The sequence below is a fragment of the Tupaia chinensis genome, unplaced genomic scaffold, assembly GCF_000334495.1.
Source record: "Tupaia chinensis unplaced genomic scaffold, TupChi_1.0 Scaffold000407_4, whole genome shotgun sequence".
NCBI classification, from domain to species: Eukaryota; Metazoa; Chordata; class Mammalia; order Scandentia; family Tupaiidae; genus Tupaia; species Tupaia belangeri.
This window is the reverse complement of record NW_006159912.1, coordinates 5253194-5277866: the sequence shown is the minus strand read 5'-3', so window position 1 is coordinate 5277866 and position 24673 is coordinate 5253194. Positions and strand designations below refer to the sequence as shown.

General features: G+C 36.6%; 1 protein-coding gene across 2 annotated transcripts in view; it reads right to left on the bottom strand.

The window, feature by feature from the left end:
- The window catches only part of BCAS3 (BCAS3 microtubule associated cell migration factor), a 341361-nt gene that overhangs the window by 82380 nt on the left and 234308 nt on the right, over window positions 1-24673 (bottom strand). For both annotated transcript variants that reach the window (XM_006154459.3, XM_006154460.3), the window contains exon 17: window positions 266-416. In XM_006154459.3, the coding sequence (XP_006154521.1) occupies window positions 266-416 (151 nt within the window). The remainder of the gene's footprint in view (window positions 1-265; window positions 417-24673) is intronic.

The window sequence follows — 24673 nt, the reverse complement described above, 5'->3', positions numbered from 1 at the left end:
GAGTAGACAGGCCTGGTTTTTATTAGCCAATTCTAGTTTTCACAACTTGTCACTGCTGTGTTTTTCTATTGATGTGTGCTTGTACATGGTTGTGTGTATGTCTGTGTGAGTTCTATACTTCGTACTTACTCTGCTGCTATTAAGTCTCACATGGGCTAGAAATGAAGACCATAATCAAAACCATACAAAGAAAGAGCATGTTTTATTTTTACTCATTTAACCCTGTAAAACAGCTGTTTCAAAAGCATCAACCCTGAGGTCTTACCCTGTTCGCTTAGTGATGGTCCCCAACGTCATTGGCTGCTTGATTTGGGCAAGAGGCATTACTACCATCAAGCTGGGGAGAGGAGAAAGCCGAGGGTTGCCAGGGTTGTTGTTGGTAAAATTGTTGTAGGAGTCTTGGCTGTTCAGTTTCCCTACCAAGAAAAAATAAAGAAAAACATCACCAAGGAAAGCATCCCTATCTGATAGGGGTTTCACTGACCCCAATAATCATTTAAGGGAACCAGCAGTTAGCGTAATGGCTATGTCGTTGGACTCCCATGTAGTTGACCGCAGTTCGCGTCCCGGACTCGGTGGCTTAAAACTCATGCCGGGCGCATGTGTGTGCGTGCCCAAGATTCCGAGAGGAAAATGGAGGAGAAGGGATTGTGGCGTGACATCCCCCCTGGGGGGTGATTTCTCACTTTCTGTCTCTATGTCTTTCTCTGTCTGGCAAGCGCATGCGCCCTATAGCGAAAATCTCTCCAAAAAAAATAAATAATAATCATTTAAGAAAGGTATCAGGCCCAGCTACTGTGGCACAGTGCTCTTCAACACTGGAGGCCATGTGATGGGTTGCTTCCTCGGTTGACCCTGTACATGTAGGGCACAAGCATACAGCTCTGATCCTGGCAGACTAGGAGGCAAGGAAAAGGGATGGGGATTCACAGTGCAGGACTGTTGAAGGTACTGGTTGCTCTGTTTCTCTCAGTCTGTCTCTCATGAGGGAAATGGATGGGTATTTAAAAAAAAAAGAGAGAGACAAGGAAAAAAAGAATCCAAGGCAGAGTTGACTTCAAACACTTTTAGTTACATGTACGGATGGGAAGGAACTAAGAGTATTCAAGTATACCAAGTACGAGTGGATTTATAAACAATACTTTCAGTTTTAGGAACAGGGTTAAATTGCTTATCTTTCTAAAAACAGTCAATGTGGTTCATCACTTTTCTGTTTTTAATTGCCTGAGGGTATGCACACTCACCAGGAAAAGATGGAGACACTGAGAGACAGAGAGAGAAAGAGGAAGGGAGAGAAAGCACCCCCAATAGGGCATGGTTATGCTGAAATCCTTTATCCATTTCTCCACTCTGACAGAGTTTTAGGCACACACATACACATACACTGGGCATGATTTCCAGCCACCAGAGCCAGGATTCAAACCACATAGTCAGTGTAGGCTCCAGTTCTTCTAACCTATAGGCTCGAGCCCAGGCTGCTGCTCTTTTAGGATAGGTCACTACAGATAACAAAATTTGCCAACAATTTCTGAAAAAACAACAACAACAATAGAAATTTAGCTGGGCTTTTGATGGCCTGTTGAATTTCTAGATCAATTTAGGGAGCATTGTCTTTTTTTAAAAAAAAAATTATTTATATTATTTTAACTTTATTTCTTTATTTAAATTTGACCAGAAAGGGACAGAGTGAGAAAGAGAAAGCAAGAGAGAATGTGAGAAAGATAGCCACCAGGTCTGGGGCTCGAACCACAGTTGGTCACATGCGATTCCAGTGCCACCATGCCACCTGCTGGCCTCGGGAGCACTATCAACTTAACACTATTGAGTCTACTAACACAAGCACCAGAAGTGCCATTCCATTTATTTAGATATTCTTTTATTGCTTTTAATGTTGTTTTGTAGGTTTTAGGGTAGAAGTTTTATAATTTGGTTAATTTGCTACAAATATTTTATTCTTTATTTTTTAAGTTCATTTATTTATTCCATAAGAAGGAAAGAGAGAAAGTAGCACACTATCCAAAGAGGTTCCCTCAACTCAATCAAACCCTCACCCTGCTGGGATCACAGGCACACTCACACACATCTGACATGGGAGACACGGGGCAGGAAGTCAGGACCCTCCCACGTGGCCCCAACATCATGGAGCAATGCATGACCACTGCACCACAACGGCTGACATTTCATTCTTTGTTGATGTAACTTTGGTATAAAATTGTTTTCTTATTTTCACTTTCAGATTGCCCATTGACAGCAGATAGAAAATAAACCTAATTTATGTACACTGACCTTGGATCCTACAGCTTTGTTGAATGCGGCTTTTTGCTTAAAAAATTTCCTATGGAATCCTTAGGATCTGTTATACCTTTAACATCTACAAAAGAGAGCTAGCTGTATTTCTGTCTATAAGATCTACATGCCTTCAATTGCCTTTATTAGCTGGTTGCCTTGACTAGAACCTCAAGTATGATTATGAATAGACAGGGCAAGAAAAGACTGATTTATTTTTAGTTAACTCGTGTATATAAAATGAGGGTTTAGGTTCACTGTGTTCATTGTTTAAAAAATAGATATCCAGGGTCAGCTGGTGGCATGGTGATTAAGGCAGCTGGATCCCACATGGCCAACTGAACAGTTTGAGCTTTCAACCTGGGAACCTGAAAAACACACTAGATGCATGTGCATGCGTGCCCAAAATCCTAGAAGGAAATGGAGGAGACAGGATTATGGTGTGGCCATCCCTCTTGAGGGTAGTATCTCACTTTCCCTCTCTCTTTCACTATCTCTCTGTCTCTCTCTGGTGAGTACATGCACCTCATAGCCAATAGAAGAAAAAAAAACATGCCAATTGTTCCACCATTTGTTAAAGAGATGATCCTTTCTAAATTAGTTATCTTTCTATTTGTGTCAAAAATGAGTTGACTAGGCCAACATCATGGCCTCCTGATTAATAAAGCCATCTCCCACATGGCTGACCACAGTTCAAATACTGTCCCTGGCAACTTGACAACACACTGAGCATTTGTTCATGTACACCCAAAATCCTAACAGGATGGAGAAGAGATTGCAGAATGACCATGCTCAACTGAGTATTTTCTCCTTCTCCCCCTGTTTCTCTCTAGTAAATGAATGCAACCTCTGGAAATTTAAAAAAAAAAAATTTAAATGACTCATATATGTACATGTTTATTTCTAGATTCTATTCCATTGATTTGTGTAACTATCCTTTTACCAATACCATGTTTTCCTAATTACTGTAGTTTTCTAGTGAGTCTTACTGATTCATGGACTTACAGAGAAACTTCATAATAATTATCTCATTTTCTTTGTTGCAAAAAGAATGTTTATAGCCAACAAGTTATACAGAAAACATCTTACTGAACACATGATGATTTTAAATCACTGTTTTTTTATTTTATTTTATTTATTTATTTGCTATAAGGCACCCACTTTACAAAACAGATGGCCTTGCCTCAATCCCTTCTCCTCTCAGGATTTTGGGGACACACCCACACATGCCCCCTACACTTTTCAAGCTGCCTGGTCCAGAACTAGAACCACATTATTGGCCATGTGGGATCCAGCTGCCCCAAATACCACACCACTGGTTGGACTTCTTGTTGATTTTCATAAAAATTATCTAGCTCCATTTATGGTTAATAATAAGTAGGATATTTTAAAAATGATAGCTTAGTAAACACACATGCAAATTTTACCAATTTAAATTAAGGCAATAGGGACCAGCAGATGGTGCAATGGTTACATCACTGGACTCCCACGTAGTTGGCTGAGGTTTGAGTCCTGGACCCAATAGCTTAAAACTCACACCAGGTGCATGTGCATGCATGCCTGAAATCCCGAGAGGAGAATGCAGAAGAAGGGACTGTGGTGTGGCCATCCCACTAGGGGGTGATTTCTCACTTTCTCATGCACACATGCAATATATCTTTCACATGCAAGCACACGGGCCCTACAGCAAAAATCTCCCTCTAGAAAAAAAGAAAGAAAAAGAAAAGAAAAAGAGAGAAAAGGGCTCATGGAGCACATGGAATATGACCTAGACTTTGAAAAATGTGCAAAATAGGGATAAGAGTAGGAGACCAGAAATATTCTAGGCATGGAGGAAGAGGGGTGTAAAGGAATGTCGTTATGTGAACAGTAGTGAGGAATCCCGAACTGTAGCAGATAATAATGCAAAGCAGTTAAGAGGATAAATTATTTCCATTTTAGGAGGACCTTTCAACTGAGGCAGAGGAGTAGAAACTTATGTACGTTTTTCAGCAAGCAAACAGTATAGATGTTGAAGTCATTGAACTTTACAGATAAGAGGAGGGGTCTGCAAAAATGAATAACTCACTGCGCAATTTCAAATCTTGTGGTCTAGCTAGCCATGACTGAAATGCTTCACTTTCTCACCAGGATAAAGCACAACCAAAGAATAGCATATGGGCACATCAAACCTATCCTTCTCAGCCTGTTACTGTATTTTTACATCATACCCCAGTGTTTGTGGTCTTTAACTCTTGATATCTGTGTTTATGATGTAGTCTCTGAAACCTAGAATACATGAGAGAATAAAGTTGTGTAGCTTTTATTCCATGTCATGTCACAGGGGTAGTAGTGTCTGTTACACATTACTGGATATATCAAGCAATTTATTGGGCCTATGCTTTCCTATGCAAAAATGCATCATGACTTTTATGACAACCCAATATATTCATGGTTTAAAAAATAAATATGTTAATAAAATGGTCAATAAGGAAGGCAAACTCAGAGGAAAAAACTACTAACTAGAATTTTCAACATGGTAGCTTCAAGAGAGGTAGAAAAGTCATATCGTAAGGGATAAACAAAGGGACTGGTTGATGGGGAATGATCATGGTAATGGATTTAAAACAAAGATTTAAGGACGGGGATTGTAAAGAAGACATTGATGGGGCTGGCAGATAGTGCAGTGGTGAAGGCACTGGACTCCCACATGGCCGACGACGATCTGAGTCGCAGACTTGGTGGCTTGCTTTCTCACTTTCTCTCTCTCTCCCTCTCTTTCTCTCATTCTCTGTTCCTCTCTGGTGAATTAAATACTAATAACAATAATAAATAAAATAAAAAATAAATAATTCTTTAAAAAAAGAGAAGACATTGACAAGATTAGATCATTACAACGAGCAAAGGTTTCATTCAACATTCATTCTTTCACTTTACAATTCTGGAGGATTATTGGCATTAAACCCTGGATAAATTAATCAAAGGAACTTTCAAAGAGTTTATAACACAATGCTGCAGAAAGGCATATTAACAAAAAATGAAAAACGGAAAAAAACAAGCTAATAAATTTGTATGTAAAAGGGAAAGAAAGTTAACGTTTTAAGTACAGAGGAAAAAAACTAAATCTTATTTTGCTTTCTAATAGAAAATAAAGGATGAGAGTATATAAATAATGACATCAGGAGTTAGTGTAAAAAAAAAAAAAAGAGAGAGAGAGAGAGAATTGGACAGCTTAGACCAGAATTCTCAGTAGTTAACATGTAATGATCTACAGGTGAATAATAACCATGAAAAACAATACAGCAAATATACTAAACCGTGCAGTGATCCTTACTTCCCTGTTCTATTCTTAAAATCTTACGAATAACTTTTTACCATGTCTCTGTCATAGATTTTCTTTGAAAATTTCACTAGATCCTAACACATTTCCATATTTATCCACCACAAGATTGAAAACTCCTCCAAAGTAGAGGGAGTAGCTCACTTTACTTACTTGTTAATAGCTCAAAAAATGTTCAGTGAATAAATAAAGAAAAAAAAATATTTTTCTCCAAATCCAAGAATAAGAGAAAATCATAGACCTATGAGTTATAGAAAAAATAATTTGGGGTGGGGGAACTCAAAATGATTCGGAAAACAGTCAATGACTGGGACCCATGGCTTTAGTTATTATGCTTAGTGTCATATTGACTGGGCTAGGTCTAGACTTGATAACTTTAAGAATAAACCCTTAGATACTTTACTGTGGTTATATTAAGCATAAATTTCCAAGTCAAGATGTTTCATTAAACCTCAAGGCTCCTAGTAAAATGAGGTGCAGCAAGAAGAAGCCTATAGTATCTATCTCGGACATATATAAAGTCTATCTCTATTATTTGCTCCACATCTCAGGAATATATATGATAGAAATAATAAAATGAAAACTATCTGAGATCTATGAAGAGAGTCACTACATAAATGCTAGCTTTCTTTTTCACTAACTCTTTGTAAGTAAACTGTTTTCTTTTTTTCTTTATTAATTAAATACAATAAAAAGAATAGAGGTTGTTTAATTACAGTTTTAGTAGCAAGCTTCATGAAGTCTTAAGATATTTCACAGACGATTATACTTTCAAATTCCAACTGGGACAAGACCTGTAAGTGACAAATGCCATGAGAATAGATATTCTCACAGTATTTCTGGCACAACCAGACAGAGGAAGTCCCAAAAATCTCATGAGAAAATAAGCTCTTCTAAGACTCTCATCCCAGTTTTTTAGGCTTACTCTATATGGATAAACTTGCATAAGCTTTCAGGCTTTTGGGTCTTTATCCAAATCCACTAGAGCTTTGATCCTTTAGAGGTTTACCAGTCCCCACGATAGACAGAGTTCTTTTAGGGGGAAAAAAAAATCCCAAGTTCCAATAAAATGGTTTCTCAATAAATTAAAAGAGGAATTCTACTTGGTATAGAAAGATTATGTAAAAATCAAAATTATAAAAACATCCCTAGAAGTTTAAAGTATTTTGGTTTTGATGTTTTCAGTTGTTTGTTTACTGTTAGTACTGTTTTAAATGTTATCATAAAAGCACTATACCAGAACGGTTAAATTTGGGGTTCAACCACTGACTTTCTGTGTTTATCCTGAACAAGTATGCAATTTGGGAAAAAATTATAAAAACAACTTCATATTCTTTTTTTTTTTTTGCTACTTTTTACATAAAGAATATCTGCAGGTACCTTGAACTTTGGGGAACAAGAACTCTCCACTCTATACTAACACATGGTACCACTGTTTGCACATACGAGATTGACACGAAATGATCTACTTGCTAAAAGTTTTGCTCACTTCAAAATAACACCTTATTTACCCCTTGTCCAAAATTATGTTTTCCAAGACATTTTATAACAGAGGAAAAATGGATTAAGTTGAGGATAAAAGTGAACAAGAAAATAACAATGGGCTTTGTTGCTGCACTGGAGGAACAGCTTGTCGGTCAGCTTTGCAGAGAGGCATATTCCCAAACCAGTCATCATTAACGAACTCACTTCCACAGGAAAAAAAAAAAAAAGAAAGAAAGAAAGACAGAGTCTGAAAACTCCGGACAAAAGAAATCCCTACAGACAAAGTAAAAACAAATTAAAAGACCCATTATAAAACACAGATGCTACAAGGAAAATAAACTTTCCAAGATTTACTGGGCTTTGACAAACTCGGACATTTGTGGAAAAGACATCAGCAACAACTCCCAGGTAATGTGGCTGCAAAGCTAGACGCCTTTCTGTTTTATCTTTACCCTCTGTGCAGAAGCTGCCAGGCTGGTATTCTTAGCTTCTGAACGCAGTGATGTGAGAACATGTGAATGTGGCACACTGCCAACGGCACAAAATTTCTGAAGCCAGCAGGACCCTGAAACTGCAACCATTTCAGAGTACACCAGACATTAAAGGGAATGTCAGTGTATCTGTGTGTATGTATGTGTGTGTGTACTTACAGAGGCAAAGAGGGAAACTAAGGATGAATTATACACCTACTATCCTATCATATTGTGAACCAGGAAGAACATAGCCAGTTATAATAAAATTTAACAATCAACAGACAAAAGTAGATCACAAAGTACCTTAAAGAGTATAGCAGATAAGTAATACACAGAAAAGATTGTTGGTTTCTAGAAGCACAAGCTACAGGTTGTTGCGAATGGGAGTGGGAGCATCAAAGCCTTTTAAAACTGGGAACCAGCAGTTAGCGTAACGGCTATGTCGCTGGACTCCCATGTAGTCGACCATGGTTCGCGTCCCAGACCCGGTGGCTTAAAACTCACGCCGGGCGCGGGTGCGTGCGTGCCCAAGATCCCAAGAGGAGAATGGAGGAGAAGGGATTGTGGTGTGACCATCCCCCCCTGGGGGGTGATTTCTCGCGTTCTGTCTCTATGTCTCTTTCTGTCTGTCTGGCGAGCGCATGCACCCTATAGCGAAAAAAAAAACCTCTCCAAAAAAACAAAACAAAACAAAACAAAGTCTTTTAAAACAGAAGATGTGAGTAACTAAGGACTATGAAAAATAAAGTGGACCAAATGGATAAAGGAGCATTGCCCTTTGTTGTTTTAAGGGATATGGGGATAGAGAAATGGTAAAGATGCATTCACAAAAGAGCAAAGGGTCACGAGGCTGTAGTAATGGTTCTTCTACGTGAGAGCACTGTTACTAGGATGTCTGCACATCACCTCTTGTTTTCATTCTTTTCTGTGGACACCTTATTCACTTTAGGCACTCTATCATTCTAAAGGTCTACAATGAAAACTTTCCTATAATTCAGTATACTAAACTCCTACAGTTATACCAAATTCTGTTCTTGCCATCTCTCTATATACTCATCCAAAAGATTCGCTATTGCCCTGAGAGATACATCTCCCAAAGAGTGCCCTTCAACTGCTACTTTGAACTCTTGCTTTTTGAAATTTCGATTAATGAAGCACACTGGCTGATCTTGTGGCCTACTGGACCAGGAAGTAGAATCCCATATAGCCAACCACATGGTTCAAATCCATCCCTACAGCTTGAAAAACATGCCAGGTGTGTGTATGTGCATGCCCAAAATTCTGATGGGATGGAGAAATGGAGAAGAGATTGCACCATGACCACATCCCACTGGGAGATGCTCTCTCCCTCTCACTTTCTTTTTGTCTCTCTCTGGCAAGTGCATGTGCCTTCTGAGAAATGTTAAAAAATGAACAAATGTACATGAAGCACATCAAATCCAATATCAATGTGACTCCCTGGAACCCCTTATAAGAAAATTCTACAGTTACAGCCTATTTCTAAATATTTCCTTTACCTTTGTCCTCTATGACAAAAGTAATAGACATAGGACATCATGTAGATGTTCTATTTTCTACTTCTTGCCAAAATAAAAACTGAATGCTTTGGGGCTCTTCGGGTGCATTTTACTTCCCACAGAAGACCAAAGCTTTTGGTCTGCTTTTAATATCCTGCTCTGGGTAACGGGGATAAAAATCCAAAATATACCAAGGAATTTAACTGAGTTAATTATGTAGTTGAAAAGCTCTGACTTCTTGACTCTGTCAAAATAGTACAACGGTAGCTTGTTTTGAAACAATCATTGAAAAACTGGGCTCCAAAAAGTTAAAAACACTGCTCTGCTCTTACCTGCCATCTAAGTTAACATGAAAGCTTTCTCATCTGAAGTCTCAATAATTATTTAATCGAAACCAAATAAAGTCCTCTCAGAAAATACAAAAAGTATCCTGTGTAAATGGGAATTTCCTGCATGCTGGCTGGTTTTGGTTGGGATGAGAGTCAGAGAGTGAGAGTGTGCGCGCGTGCGCATCTCGCGCGCCCTCTCTTCCCCTTTCCTAGATGAGAATGACAAGCTTCCCAGCTGCCGTCCCAGTACTTTCACCCTCCTTTTTGACCTTTTCTCAGGCATGTTCCAGTATAATCTGTAATGTACTCAAGTAGGAAAAGGAAACAGCAGCACCCTGGTGAGAAACAGTGCCTTCTGACCCACATACCAAACTGGGCGGAAGCAATGCTTGTTCACAGGAGCCAGGGAGAGTAGAACACACAATTAAAAGAAAATGAATTATAGATAAGTAGATATAGATAGATACACAATAAGCAACTTAGCTGACATAATTAAAGACAAAATGTTCAGGACAATTCCGACTGGGCATTGATTTGTCTTTGCCTATACTTTTTACTGGAGGCAATAGATAGATTGTAAAACACTAAAAAATTTCATGCATGTCAATCAGAAGCACTTGTTGCTTTTACCAAATAAATCATTCATGTCACCATAAGTGTTATTATAGGTAATGGGAAAGGGTGGGAAGAAAATAAGAGAAACCTCCCGTATGATGGATTTAAAAGCAAGAATCCACTGTTTTCTGAAGATGGGAATGAAGTTATTAATGATACTCTCCCACTTCTTCCCATTACATACAGAGTGGCATGCATGGAACACAGCATTCGTGCTTACTAAATGTCAGTTGAATTAAAACTTCACTTTCAGGAGACTTGAAGTTGCACTAATTGTGTATACACACACACACACACACACACACACACACACACATATATATAGATATAAATAATTACATAAATAAATGATCCAACAAATAATTTGCTAAGTACTTTTTGCTATTCTGAACACATTCTCACCTGTGTATTTTCTTAGAGTGATGGCTATGATACATGTAAATTTAAGTATTTTTCTTTCCTGAAAGCTAAAATAAATTCAATACATTTATAAATTGGGTGAGTACATGTGCCCTATAGTAAAATACCTCTCCAAAAAAACAAATGAACAAACAAAATTCTATTCTACTTCCAAAAGGTATTAAAGTATTCCTAGAATAAGGAATGTCAAAAAATTAGGAGGCAAAATAAGTCCAGAAAAGGCTAAAAGACCAAAAATTTAGAAACGACGCTTATAAGATGCAAGAATACTAAAGGGGAAAAATAAAGTTGCTGTGAAGCTTGGTACTGAATAAAAATTCTGAAAAGTCTTCATACAATTTAGTCTCAATCACACGTTCAGCTCAATTTATAAGGGAATGAACAAAATCTCCTCTCTAAAAATGGGAAGCTCATTATGTTAGTTCATCATTCTTAAAGCAGCCCAAGATTCTTAGATGAAAGAAGTTTATTAACAGACAGTGCTCTTAATATTTAAGAAGTTTAGTAATGTATAAGTCACTTTATTTTTTAAATTAAATTTCTTCATTTATTTATTATTCTTCAATTTGACCAGAGAGAGACAGAGAAGGAAAGAGAGAAAGCCAGCCACCAGGTCCAGGAATCGAACTGCTGTCAGCCACTTGGGAATCCAGCACCTTAAATACCACGCCACTTGCCGGCCCACTAATTCATTTTAAATATCAGGACTGCAGTGTGATACTCATACAACAATAAAAAACAAACCCAAACAGTAAACATACTACATGAAACACTAGAGGGGACAAAACAAGTTCTGCAATGCAAGAATAGCAAGAGGAAAAAGATCTTGGACTTTTTATCCTAAGATTCAAACTACTCCTAAAAGAATCATGTTAAAGCATGCTCAAGATTTTCCACTCCTATGAATCAAGGTCAAATACAGTGCTTGGAACTTATGAACGAAAAATTTTTTTGTGTGTTTTTCACTACAGGGCGCTTTCCAGATAGAGAGAGAAACTTGAGAGAGAGAGAGAGAAGAAAAGTGAGAAATCACCCGCCTCCTCCCCGAGGGGATGACTCTGTCATAATCTATTCTCCTTTCAGAATTTTGGCCATGCATGTACACCTGCCTAGCATGATCCTCAAGCAGGCAGGTCTGGGACTATAGCTGTGGAGTCAGCCATACGAGATCCAGCCACTTTACCTACCATCCTACTGGCTGGCCCAAAACAAGAAATTTGTTAAGAGTTTAAAAAATATCCAGATTAAAACCCTATAATTGAAACACTGCTTAGACTAAATTCAGGGTGAAATGAAGCAAAGCATAAATCCTCATTAAAATTATTTCTTGGGGGCCAACAGGTGGCATAGAGGTTAACGCACTGGATCCCAAATGGCCAGCTTCACAGTTCAAGTCCCAGATCTAGTGGCTTGAGAATCACGCCACATATGTGCTTGCGTGTCCAAAATCCCAAGAGGAGAAGTGGAAGAGAAGAGATTTTGGTGTGGCCATCCCTCTTTGGGGGTAATTTCTCACTTTCTTCTCTCTCTCTCCAGTAAGTGCACACGCCCTATAGCAAAACAAAACAAAACAAAAAAGAAACAAAAATTATTTCTTGAAAATATATTCCATATTCAACTCTTCCATCTTTATTTTACGATGAATTTTCTATCAAATGAACAGATCATACAGAAATACTGTTCAAAGAAAAAATAAAGAATACTATCTAATGGATCCAGATATTACTGTTACTTAAACTGGTGTATATATAACATGCAAAAGTATCAGAAGTTGATTCTAAAGTAAAAGTAAACACTCTGTAAAAAGATGAAGTATTGAATTAATTGTGAGATTCAAAGTGGTTTTTGTATTTTACACCAGAAAAATTCAAAACGATTTAACATGTGTAGAACTTCTCTTTTTCCACTACATTAAACACTAAATTCTTAAGGAACAATTACATTTTAAAATCAGAGTGTTTTCTACTGAGTAACAAGTATAGCAGTAAAACGTAAGCAACTTTCCAAACAATCAAAAACATATAAACCAAAATAGCAAAGACTTTCTTCACCTCACAGCAACCTCCCCCTCCTTCCCCACTCTTAACAGCGGCTTCTTTTACCCATGACTGTTAAGGATATTTTCTGGCTCTACTTCAGCATCATGACTCAGGTCATGAGAAGTGTCAAAGATGCACTTCCTTCAGATGGGAAAGAGCAACAGATTTTTAACAGCCATACAAAGATGGGAGTACAACGCAAAAGGGCCAAATCAGCATTTTTGACAACAGGGAAGAGAAGACATTTTATATTCACATATATTTTATTTCCAGCTTTAAAATATTTAACTATGTTTCTACTGAAATATGCTTATATATTCTGCTCAGGGAAAAACAGGAAACTCAATTTAGCTGCTTTAATTAGTGACAATTTGTGAAAGAATTATTCAGCAAAAATTAAAGAGAGAGAAATCAAATGTAGTGCACCTTACGGATGTTAATAGTTCAAGGCCTTGTCTTCTAAATTTACTTTTCCAAAAGTATACCTGTGAATTTACCTGTATACATAAAAACTCCTTTTACAGAAAATCCTTGAGAGGAAGAATCATTAAGAGAAATGATAGCATGACCATCCTTTGTCACACTGCACCTGAGAATTAATGCCTCTTCTTTCCCCATAATTCTCTGCTGTAGCCAAAACACTTTTTCTTAATCAGCTGGATCACTGCCAGAAAACAATATTCATCTATCAGTTCTATCATCTTATGTTTTTCCTTATTCATGATTTTATCAAATGTGGACACATTTCAATCCACTCCCAAACAAGACAGAAATATTATTGAATATCTATTAGCATTCCCTACAAGAGATGGTATTTAACATTGAAAAATGGAATGCCCCATCTCTTCTGAGGCTGCCAACAACAACAGTGCCCATGTTAACCCCCCTCTGCCCATTATGAAATAGTTTCTCTCTTGTGCCTCATTCAAGCTTCAATATTCTCACCTGCAAAAACACATCATCCAATGTTAATAACTCTTTCAATGAACCTTAAATCCTTTTCCTTTTCTCATCCTCCTCCAAATGCAAAATGTCACTGACCCTGTTATGGTAAGAATGATCATACTTTCCATTTCTTAGACTGGCATAACCCTGATACCAGTTCCTTACTCTTTTTTAGTTTACTAATTTTTAACCTATAGATTTCTACTTTCTGCTCAGACTTAATTTCAAAATTACTTATGTCTGCTTTTCTCAAGTGTAACAATTTCTAAGTCAGTTCATTTGGGTCAATCATTGAGATACTGGTTACTAGAATATATATATATATGTAGAATATATATATATATATTCTACATATATATATATACACACATACAATAAGAAAGCTAACTATTCTCTTCTCCCTCTAAATGTTCTCAAAAAAAATTCTGAAAAAATATTTCAGCTCTTCCTTTTGATAAGTACCTAAAGAAATGAATATTCAATCTCTTTTCCAAATTAGTTATTCCATCCAATTTGCACTTCTTCATTTGGATAAGTACTTTTCACATTTATTTACTTAAAAATTCCCATCTCCAGATTTCCATAAAAATATTTATATTTCCATAGACCCAGATCAGAATTTCTTATTGAATTGCCACCCTCACTGGAAAAGGCAGGCAACACTAACATGTACGTAGATTTTCCAAATCCACTCTTTACTATTTTAATGATTAAAATGTTACTTCTTCGACTCCCTGAGAGTCAATATTTAAGTTTATTGCTGAATGTGTTCACTACCTCACCCACACCTTAAACAGAGGTTATAAGAATTCCTGTTTGGGAAACTGATGAGTGTAAGTGAAAGGATCTATGCACAGTGACTATCAGGGATGTCCTAACACGGCCCGTCCTACCCCACGGCACACTGGGATCTAAAAGTTGGTGTGCCACGTTCAGACAGGTTCCAGCTGGCTCTGTAGTGTTTATTTTTTAATTAACAAAATAAAAATAAAACAATAAAATAGAAATTAATTGATAAATAATAAAATTTAAATAAGAATAATCAGCCAATGATCAGTCAAGAATTCTCAGACTTTTGTAGTCATTATTTTGGTTTAATCAGTCTGATGGGACCATAGCAATTAGCATTTAAAAGAAAAATTTCCTATGGCTTTTTATTAAGGATTACTTTATCTAACTGTATTTATTCTTATTTATTTATGTATGTATTTATTTTATTTTGATCAGAGAGGGACAGAGTGAGAGAGAGTGAGTGAGAGAGAAGGAAAGTGAGAGAATAAGCTGCCAGTTCCAGGATTTGAACTGTGGTCGGCCATGTGGGAGTTCTGTACCCCCAACTACCACGCCATCTTCTGGCCCATCTTCTGGCTTTTTTAAGAAACAGGCACAATATAATTGTACATATTTATCAGGTACAGTGTAACTTTTTAGTACGTGAATACAATGTCCAACCATTAACTCAGTGTCATTTGCATATCTGGCATCAGCATTTTAAAATGTATCCAGTTCAATAAAATATGTAACGAGGGTTGAGATCCTTACCATGAAAGATAAGACTCAAAACAAAGAAACAAACGAACCAAAAAAAAAAAAAAAGACTGAAAAAGGAACTCAGAAGAAAGGAAGATAGTACAAAGAACAAGCAAACAAAATGACAGGGCCAGATTCAGTTCTTGGACCAACCTGAAACAGGTGGGTGTGATGTCAGGTACCTGTGATCCTAGTGAGCCTAGTTAACTAAGGCTGCAGCAGGGGGATCACAACATGACTTCCATGACTTCACTATTCTCTCCCTCCCTCCTTTTCTTCTTCTTTTTTTTTTTTTTTTCCACACATTCCCGATTAAACAAGAAAGAAGGAGGGGAAAATGGAGGGAGAAAGAAAAAAGTAAGTAATGTGATAATTTTTTAATGTGATAACTTTTTAATGTGAAAAAACATATAATATGTTGCAGAAATAAAATGCAATGAGATTGGAAGATAAGGTAGGAGACACTCAGAAAGTTGAAAAAGAGACCAAAAAATGTAGAAAATATTCACAGATAAGGAAGTTAGGGGTTTAGTGTAGGATGATCCATTATTGAACTAATAGGATTTCCATAAAGGGGCAAAAAAGAAAATAACAGACAGGAAACTATGACGAGTTGAAAGAAATGGTCTCCGGGAGAAAATACCTGAGGGTCCAGAGGACAGGACAGGAAAGTGCCTTCTACTCATTTTAAAATCATGATGTTATTTAAATAGTAAATGTACCTATTTCTTTGATTAAAAATTTTTGAATTATTTAAAAGGTAAACAAAAATAAATGTGCAAACAATGTTAATAGGAAAAAAGAAGAAATTAACTATTAATTCTAATAGTCCTCCATGCCTTAATAGTGAAATTTAAACACTCTCGTGCCAGTGCCTTAATAGTGAAATTTAAACACACTTGTGCCAGTAAGTACACAGATACCAAGTATCTGAATAACAATACACAAAAAGTCAAAAGAAGACATTTGTAAAACAAACTGACACTACTTACTCAAAAGATATAACTAAAAAAGTCACCTATATTCAACTATCAGAATTCAATCACACAAGCTAGGTATCTGGATGGAATACGCAAAAAGGGTATTAATTGGTAGAAATGTATTTTCAGAATCAAATTTCTAAGAAGTCATTGATGAATAAATTATAGAAAGTATCATAAAAAAGAAGAGGAGCCATGAGGCATCAGAATCAACAGTATCCCAGGCATATGGCTGGATACAATGGAAGAAAAGGTGAGAAAATATTGCCCTCTAGAGGTATGTCTCATTTCCTATTTTAAAAATACAACTAAATTGAAATCTGGAGTTTATGATTTTTCAATGTAAAAAAATACACAAAAAAGAAAAAATGTTTCATATGTAGTAAAACAAGAAATTCTGGGTTACCTTTAAGGACTGGCTACACTGTCTGACATTTATTTCAAAGGCAAATTTACAGGCACAAAAAAGTAGCATATCCCAAGTGAAATACACAAAAGTAAAAAAATATTTTATTAGAGTTTTGAAAAATTTTTAAATAGTTTTGGGGCCAGCAGATGGCATATGGTTACATCGCTGGACTCCCATGTAGACAGCCGTAGTTTGATTCTGGACCTGTCAGCTTGAAACATGCAGGGAGCGTATGCATGCGTGCCCAAAATCCCTGGAGGAGAATAGAGAAGGGACTGCAGCATGGCCATCTCCTCTGAACATCCCTTTTTTTACACTCTCAAGAAAAAAAAAAAAAAACCCTCTGTCAAAAAAAAAATTCAATTTTTTGGTAGAACAAACTTTACTGTATAATTTATAGGCAATAGAATATCTGGAGTTCGGAAGATACTCCACAGTTAATATTATTTTCCTTAAAAACTATCTATGATTTCCTCTCAATTTTACTTGGAATCCAAAACTGTTTTAGAAAACAAAAGCAATTTAATGGTAATAATTATACAAAATTTATTTAACAGTTTCTTCAGTTAGTGATTCTTAAATGAAAGCTTCATGTTTTCAGAAAGGTATTATAAAGTTGCCTTTTTTTTCCCTGAAAGAATTATTTTATTTAACTTTATTTATTTATTTTAATTTGACCAGAGAGGAACAAAGTGAGAGAGAAAGAGAGAGAGAGGGAAAGTGAAAGAGCAAGCTGCCAGGTCCAGGACTCAAACCACAGTCAACCATGTGGGAGTCCAGTGCCCTTAGCCACCACTCCAGCTACAGGCCCCAAGGTTGCTCTTTTCTATACATTTTCTTAAAAGAAGTCATCTGTTCTCTCTGAGAAACTACAAAAAATGAAATGAAAACAAAATATGTAAAATTCTGATGTACAGTAAATCTCAAAACTTGCATAATGTTACAGTAACATTTTTTAAAAGGATGAAAAAAGAACTGAGAGGAAAATAAATTCCCCAGGAAAATGTTAGATTTGAAAACAAATTAGAAACAAAAAAGTGTATGACATAAAACAATAAAGTATATGGAACTATAAAATCCAGGTACTAAACTAAGATACCCTAAAAGAATAGTTTTCTGCATTTAACATGTATGTACCATTTGTTTACTCTATGTCATATGAGGCATAAAATTTAAAGCAGAGCTACAGTGCACATGATTGCTTTTTCTTGGCAAAAATTAAAACATACACATGGAAACTTCGATCCACAAGTCATGTGGAAAGAAAAGTCAAGAAATATCATATTATTATTGATTCTCTGAAGTAGGTGGAACTATATAAGGCTGAAATGTGTGGTTGCTTCGCATTTACAATTGTAATGTGGTCTGTATTCAAGAAAACTACTGATCAGCGAGAGTAAATAATTACAACAAACCATCAAATGAAGCTATAAACAGAGTCTCTGACTGGTAAAAAGAATGCCTCACAGAGATGCTAAAAAGGAAAGTGATACTACTCTAATTTTTAAAGAGTAGCTTACTGAAATATAGAGGCTCCAAATGAGAAAGATCAGAGGCCTCTGCCAAAGGTTTTAGTCTTACCAACGACTTCATTAGCAAAAACCAGAATCTGGAATTCTAATGCCAAAAGCTGTGACTCAAAGATGACTCTTTTTCCAAAGAAGAATAAGCTAATGGGAAAGAAGACACTTCAAAAACTCAAGACGACTGCCAAAGTTATCCAAGATCCCTCTGTTAACTCAATGGAAATAGCAGAAACAAAATTAATTCCTTACAAGTCCTGTAACATGGTGAACTCTATAATCCTGAACATAAAATGGAAAACAAATTTTCAACATGAAGAAATGCCAAAGGCTCAAGAATAGGAGAAATCACTGAATGAACAATACTTTCTAATGGATAGAGAATTAAGATGTGTAAAGTATCTCTGTGGCCTAGTGATTAAGGGAGCCTCATCCCAGGTGGCCAACCACTGTTCAAATCCTGTTTCAATCCTGCCCTCAGCAGTTTGAAAAACACTCTGGAAAAGAACTGAGAGGAAAATAAATTCCCCAGGAAAATGTTAGATTTGAAAACAAATTAGAAACAAAAAAGTGTATGACATAAAACAATAAAGTATATGGAACTATAAAATCCAGGTACTAAACTAAGATACCCTAAAAGAATAGTTTTCTGCATTTAACATGTATGTACCATTTGTTTACTCTATGTCATATGAGGCATAAAATTTAAAGCAGAGCTACAGTGCACATGATTGCTTTTTCTTGGCAAAAATTAAAACATACACATGGAAACTTCGATCCACAAGTCATGTGGAAAGAAAAGTCAAGAAATATCATATTATTATTGATTCTCTGAAGTAGGTGGAACTATATAAGGCTGAAATGTGTGGTTGCTTCGCATTTACAATTGTAATGTGGTCTGTATTCAAGAAAACTACTGATCAGCGAGAGTAAATAATTACAACAAACCATCAAATGAAGCTATAAACAGAGTCTCTGACTGGTAAAAAGAATGCCTCACAGAGATGCTAAAAAGGAAAGTGATACTACTCTAATTTTTAAAGAGTAGCTTACTGAAATATAGAGGCTCCAAATGAGAAAGATCAGAGGCCTCTGCCAAAGGTTTTAGTCTTACCAACGACTTCATTAGCAAAAACCAGAATCTGGAATTCTAATGCCAAAAGCTGTGACTCAAAGATGACTCTTGTCCAAAGAAGAATAAGCTAATGGGAAAGAAGACACTTCAAAAACTCAAGGCGACTGCCAAAGTTATCCAAGATCCCTCTGTTAACTCAATGGAAATAGCAGAAACAAAATTAATTCCTTACAAGTCCTGTAACATGGTGAACTCTATAATCCTGAACATAAAATGGAAAACAAATTTTCAACATGAAGAAATGCCAAAGGCTCAAGAATAGGAGAAATCACTGAATGAACAATACTTTCTAATGGATAGAGAATTAAGATGTGTAAAGTATCTCTGTGGCCTAGTGATTAAGGGAGCCTCATCCCAGGTGGCCAACCACTGTTCAAATCCTGTTTCAATCCTGCCCTCAGCAGTTTGAAAAACACTCTGGGCATGTGTGCCCCATGTCCCAACAGGATGGAAAAATGGAGATGGGACTAAGGTATGACTACAACCACTGGGGGGTTGTTTCCTCCTTCTCCTTCTCTCTCTGGTTAGCACACATACCCTCTGGCAAATTAAAAATAATAAAAAGATTTGGGACCAGCAGTTAGCGTAATGGCTATGTCGCTGGACTCCCAAGTAGTTGACTGGGGTTGCAGCTTGGACCCGGTGTCTTAAAACTCACGCCGGGCGCGTGTGCGTGTGTGCCCAAGATCCCGAGAGGAGAATGGAGGAGAAGGGATTGCGGCGTGACCATCCCCCCCGGGGGGTGATTTCTTGCTTTTTATCTCTCTGTCTCTCTCTGTCTGTCTGGCGAGCGCACGCGCCCTATAGCGAAAACCTCTCCAAAATAATAATAATAATAATAAAAAGATTTAAAATGTACAAGGAAGATTAAAGTCACAAAATACTACTACCAGCAATTCTGGTTTTGTATTGGTGTCTCCACTCATTTCAGAAACGCTATCGTAAGTTAACTTACAAATACTGAGCTCGGAGCTGGCATTTGGCATGGTGGTTAAGGCACTTGTTTCCCACATGGCCAACCTAGGTTCAAGTCACAGACCTGACAGCTTGAAAATCATACTGGGCACATGTACATGAGTGCCAGAAATCCCAAGAGGAGAATGGGGGACAGGAGATTACAGTGCGTCTCTCTCCTGAGGGGTGATTTCTCACTTTCCCTCTGTCTCTGTCTCTCTCTGGCAAGCACATGCATCCTATGACAAAAAAAAAAAAAAAAAAAGAAGGAAAGAAAAGAAAAAAAAAAGATAAGAAAAGAAAAAAACTTAAAAAGAAAAAAGGCGAACTCAAGAATACCTAAAATGCCTGTTCAGAATAAGTTCACAATTATATTGAAATCACTTGCTATTCAGTGAATTATTCATTTTTTCTGTTTTCTGGAAAAAAGTCACTATCCAAAAATCAGTCAGATTTATATATTCCCACATGAACAGTAGTACTATAGTACTAAGAATGATAACAATGATAGCAGCTGATCTTAAATATTGGTGCGGCCCAACACTATTCAAGGTGCTCTGATCTTCGCAGTAACTCTGTGAGGTTGGTAGTATTATTATCCCCATTTTATAGATAGAAAAATGAGGCAAAGGTAGATTGAATAATCTATCTAAGGTTACAAAGTTAGGAAGTTGTGGAGGACAGAATTTATCCCCAGGGTAGATTCTCCAGATCCTCCAACTGCCAAAACAAGAAATTTAACAGCTTGGTAAAATAGATCCTCAAAACTAGGTAGAAAGCAGTAAGCAATCAAGACAGACAAAGGGTATACAGAAATAATAAGTACATAAATGTGATTTCTGTAAAGGAGAAAGTATATTACCCAGACTTGCCAGATGGAGTTGACCGTATGTATGTCTGAAAAACTAGGGGAAATTATTCAATTGTAGGAATAGTGTGCTGAAGCTGGAAAGCAGGGCAAATAATTAAATTTACATGAGACATAAACAAATGCTTTTCAAACTCCAGACCCATATAATCAACGACCTACCTAACATTTCTAGGAAGTCAAAAAGACATATTTAACATGTTCAAAACTCCTGATCCTATCCCTATTCCCAAATCTTCTTTATTCATGTTTTACTCATTTCAATTGATAGTAACTTCATCCTTCCATTTAGGCCAAATGCATTACTAGTCACCTTGACCCATAAAGGGTGGCCCTCTCATAAAAAATATATCAAGGATCCAGTGACTGCACAATCTTCACACTGAACAAGCTACTCAAGCCTCAAGTTTCTCTTGCCCGAATTTCTGTTAAGACTCTCTTAATGGATCTCACTAGATCTCCTTTTTTTTTTTTTTTTTTTTTTTTTTTTTTTTTTTTTTTTTTTTTTGTTAGCAGGGGGGTAAAAAAAAAAGGATACAGGTAAAATGAACTTGAGAGACAGAAAGTGAGAAATCACCCCCCCCGGGGGGATGACCATGCCACAATCTCTTCTCCATTCTCTTTTCGGGATCTTGGGCACGCACGCGCACATGCCTGGTGTGAGTTTAAGCCACTGGGTCCAGGAGTAGACCCGTAGTCTACTACATGGGAGTCCTGCAACATAGCCATTATGCCAACTGCTGGTCCCGTAGATCTCCATCCTTATCCACCTACAGACTGTCCATTCTCTATATGGATTCCCAAAATGATACTGTCAAAATACAGTATTGTTATGCCACTCTTATTCTCAAAACCATCCTCAGCTCTTCCTGAGTAAAAGACAAAGGCAAGCACGATAGGGGCACATTCCCTTGCTTAGCCACCACCCATTCCACACCTTGCACACTGCTCAGACACACCACTCAACCCTCCAGACACATTCCTCTCCTAACTAAATGCTCCAGGCACATTCCCATCTCAGGGTTTCACACTGGTTGTTCCTATCTGTATTCCTTTCTCCCTTACTGCCATCATGTCTTGCTTAAATATCGTTGTCTCACTAAGGCCTAAGTAAAGAGCACTAATTTCAAATTGTTATCCCCTCTAGGCATTCCCTATTTTCACTCCTTTCTTTATTTTCTACATAACTCCATGGAAACTGGACCGTTTTCCTTCTTTCCGAGAATTTTCCCTGTATTCCTAAAATTCACAACAGTGCCTAGACTGAATAAACACTAATTAACAGTTGTTGAACAAATGGGTATACCTTACAGTTGGTGAAAATGAAAATAAAATTAACCATGAATGAAAAACTCTTCAGTCTGGCAAGTAAGGATTTAAATCTAAATTCTTTTTCTTAGAACAACTTCTAGAGATGTTTTGAACACCTTGGAGTATATGTTTTGCCAACTACTCCATGAGGTGTCGAGATGCAAATGCAAACGCAAAGAAGAATTCGGCTTCATAAAGGTCTACCTAAGAGGAGACATAGAAATGTCAATGAATAATTCTCATATTATAAAATCGTAAAAGGATGCAGAGGATACCAATACTAAAGTAGACACAGATGGTACAACATCAAAAGAAGGCTGATGAGAGGAAGGAATATTTTAGCTTAAAGTTTAGTAGATATTAAGAGAGGTTAATAATTATTTCAAGTAAACTATGTAAACAGTAAAGCTAGCAAAAAAGTAATACATATAGTTCAAGGAATGGTCAGAAATCTAAGTGTGGTAGGACAGAACACAAAGTAGGAAATAAGGGACATAAAGTAAATTTGTTTTTTTCTAATTATATTTTTTAAGAATTATTTGTTTATTTAGTTCAATTTGTTATTATAATTTTTTAATTTGATCAGACAGAGACAGCGAGAGAGAGAGAGAGAGAGAAAGGGAAAGCGAGAAAGCAAGCCTCCAGGTCTGGGAATCAAACCGCAGTTGGTGCAGTTATCCACATAATAAAAGCAAAGTTATAGTACAGTAATATGGGTAATAAATTTATAATAAAAGAAGTAATTATATATAATAATTTCAAAGCAGTGATAAAGATTTCAAAATATATTTAAATTTTAAGACACTGGGGAGCCAGCAGGTGGTATAGTGGTTAAGGCACTAGACTCCTGCGTACCCAACCACGGTTTGAATCCCAGACCCAGCAGCTTGAAACTGATGCTGGGTGTGTGTGCATGTGTCTCCAAGATTCCAAGAGGAGAGGGGAGAAGGGATTGTATATGGCCATCCCCCTGGGGGGTGATTTCTCACTTTCTGTCTCTCTGGTGCGCACACAAGCCCTATAATAAAAATCTCAAATAAATAAATAAATAAATAGACTTTAAGACACTTAAAATAGCTATGTAATATAATATGAAAACATCTGCATTTGCTATTGGTAACAAGATCACAACTACTGCTAACATTATCATGTGTTTTTCTATATTCATAATAAAAGGAAATACTTACTTTGGGTTACAGTGATTATAAAGATATCATTTTTTTCCTATCCCTGTTAATGGATCTCGAGTTAACTCTTCCTCATCTACATTAATGTCCAGGCAACAATATAGGAAATGAAAGAAATATTTTAAAATAATATATTTCAAATAAATAAACATCTTCTAGAATGTTAAAAAAAGAAAGGGAAATATATATACAAATACTTCTAAACTAAACTGAATTGGCTCTAAAGAGTAAAAAGGAAATACCCCTATATCAACTGTTATTTAACAGTTTCCTTTACGTTGCTAAAAAGAGCACAGACAAACAACAGTATTACCGCCAAGACATGATTCATTTTCAAGATGAATCCCTCCCTGTTTAAAGGTTTACATTGTTTTTAACCAGCATCAGACTGTTTATCCACACAAACTGTAAATACATCATTTTTAGAACTAAGCCACAACAATGCCCATTTTGTTTTGACATGTAGGATATCAAAAAAAAAAAAAAGAAAGAAAAGAAAAATGACCATCAATCTACTGTCTATGTCCATGCTGGAAAACTATACAGGGCAATGGGATGAAATTCTAGCATGGTAAAAATTTGAGACATAATCAGGAAGAAAATGCCTCCTAGAATCCCTTGCTTTCAAATGAGAATCATAAGTACCAAAGTACTGTCAAATGGCATGGAATCTGAGGAGAGCTATGAAAGCAAGAAAGCTGAGCAATAAAAGTACATTTGACTCAGAAATCTACTGTTATTATTCAACCACTGTCCTCTTACAAATGACAAAATCCTTCCTTGACTGGCACTTTGTAAGTGTGTCAAGAAAGATATATTGAAAGGTATTTGTTTACAGTCACTTCATATCTATCTTTTCCCTTAGAATAAAAGATATATTAGGGCAAGGGATAACCTTAATTTTTTTGTATACACTGCACACATAGCCTAGCACAGAACCTGATACTTGGGTTGCCTACTTTAAAAAAAAAAAAAAAAAAAAGAATAGGAAGGAAAAAAAGACACTGAAAGAATATCTTCTTAAGATGTACAAATGTAGGGACTGTAATTTCATCTTTTTTTTTTTAAAGAGATTTTTGTTATTATAACATGTGAATGCTTGCTGGAGAGACAGAGAGAGGGAAAGGGAAAAATCACTCCCCAGAGGGAATGGCCACAACACTATCAATTCTCTAATGATTTTGGACATGCATGCAAACATGCCTGGAGTGAGTTTTAAGACACCAGGTTCAGGACTCAATCATGGTTGGCCATGGAGGAGTCTAGTGCTTTAATCACCACATCACCTGTTGGCCCCTTTAATTGCTTTTTTTTTTTTTTTGGAGGGGTTTTTACTAAGGGACAAATG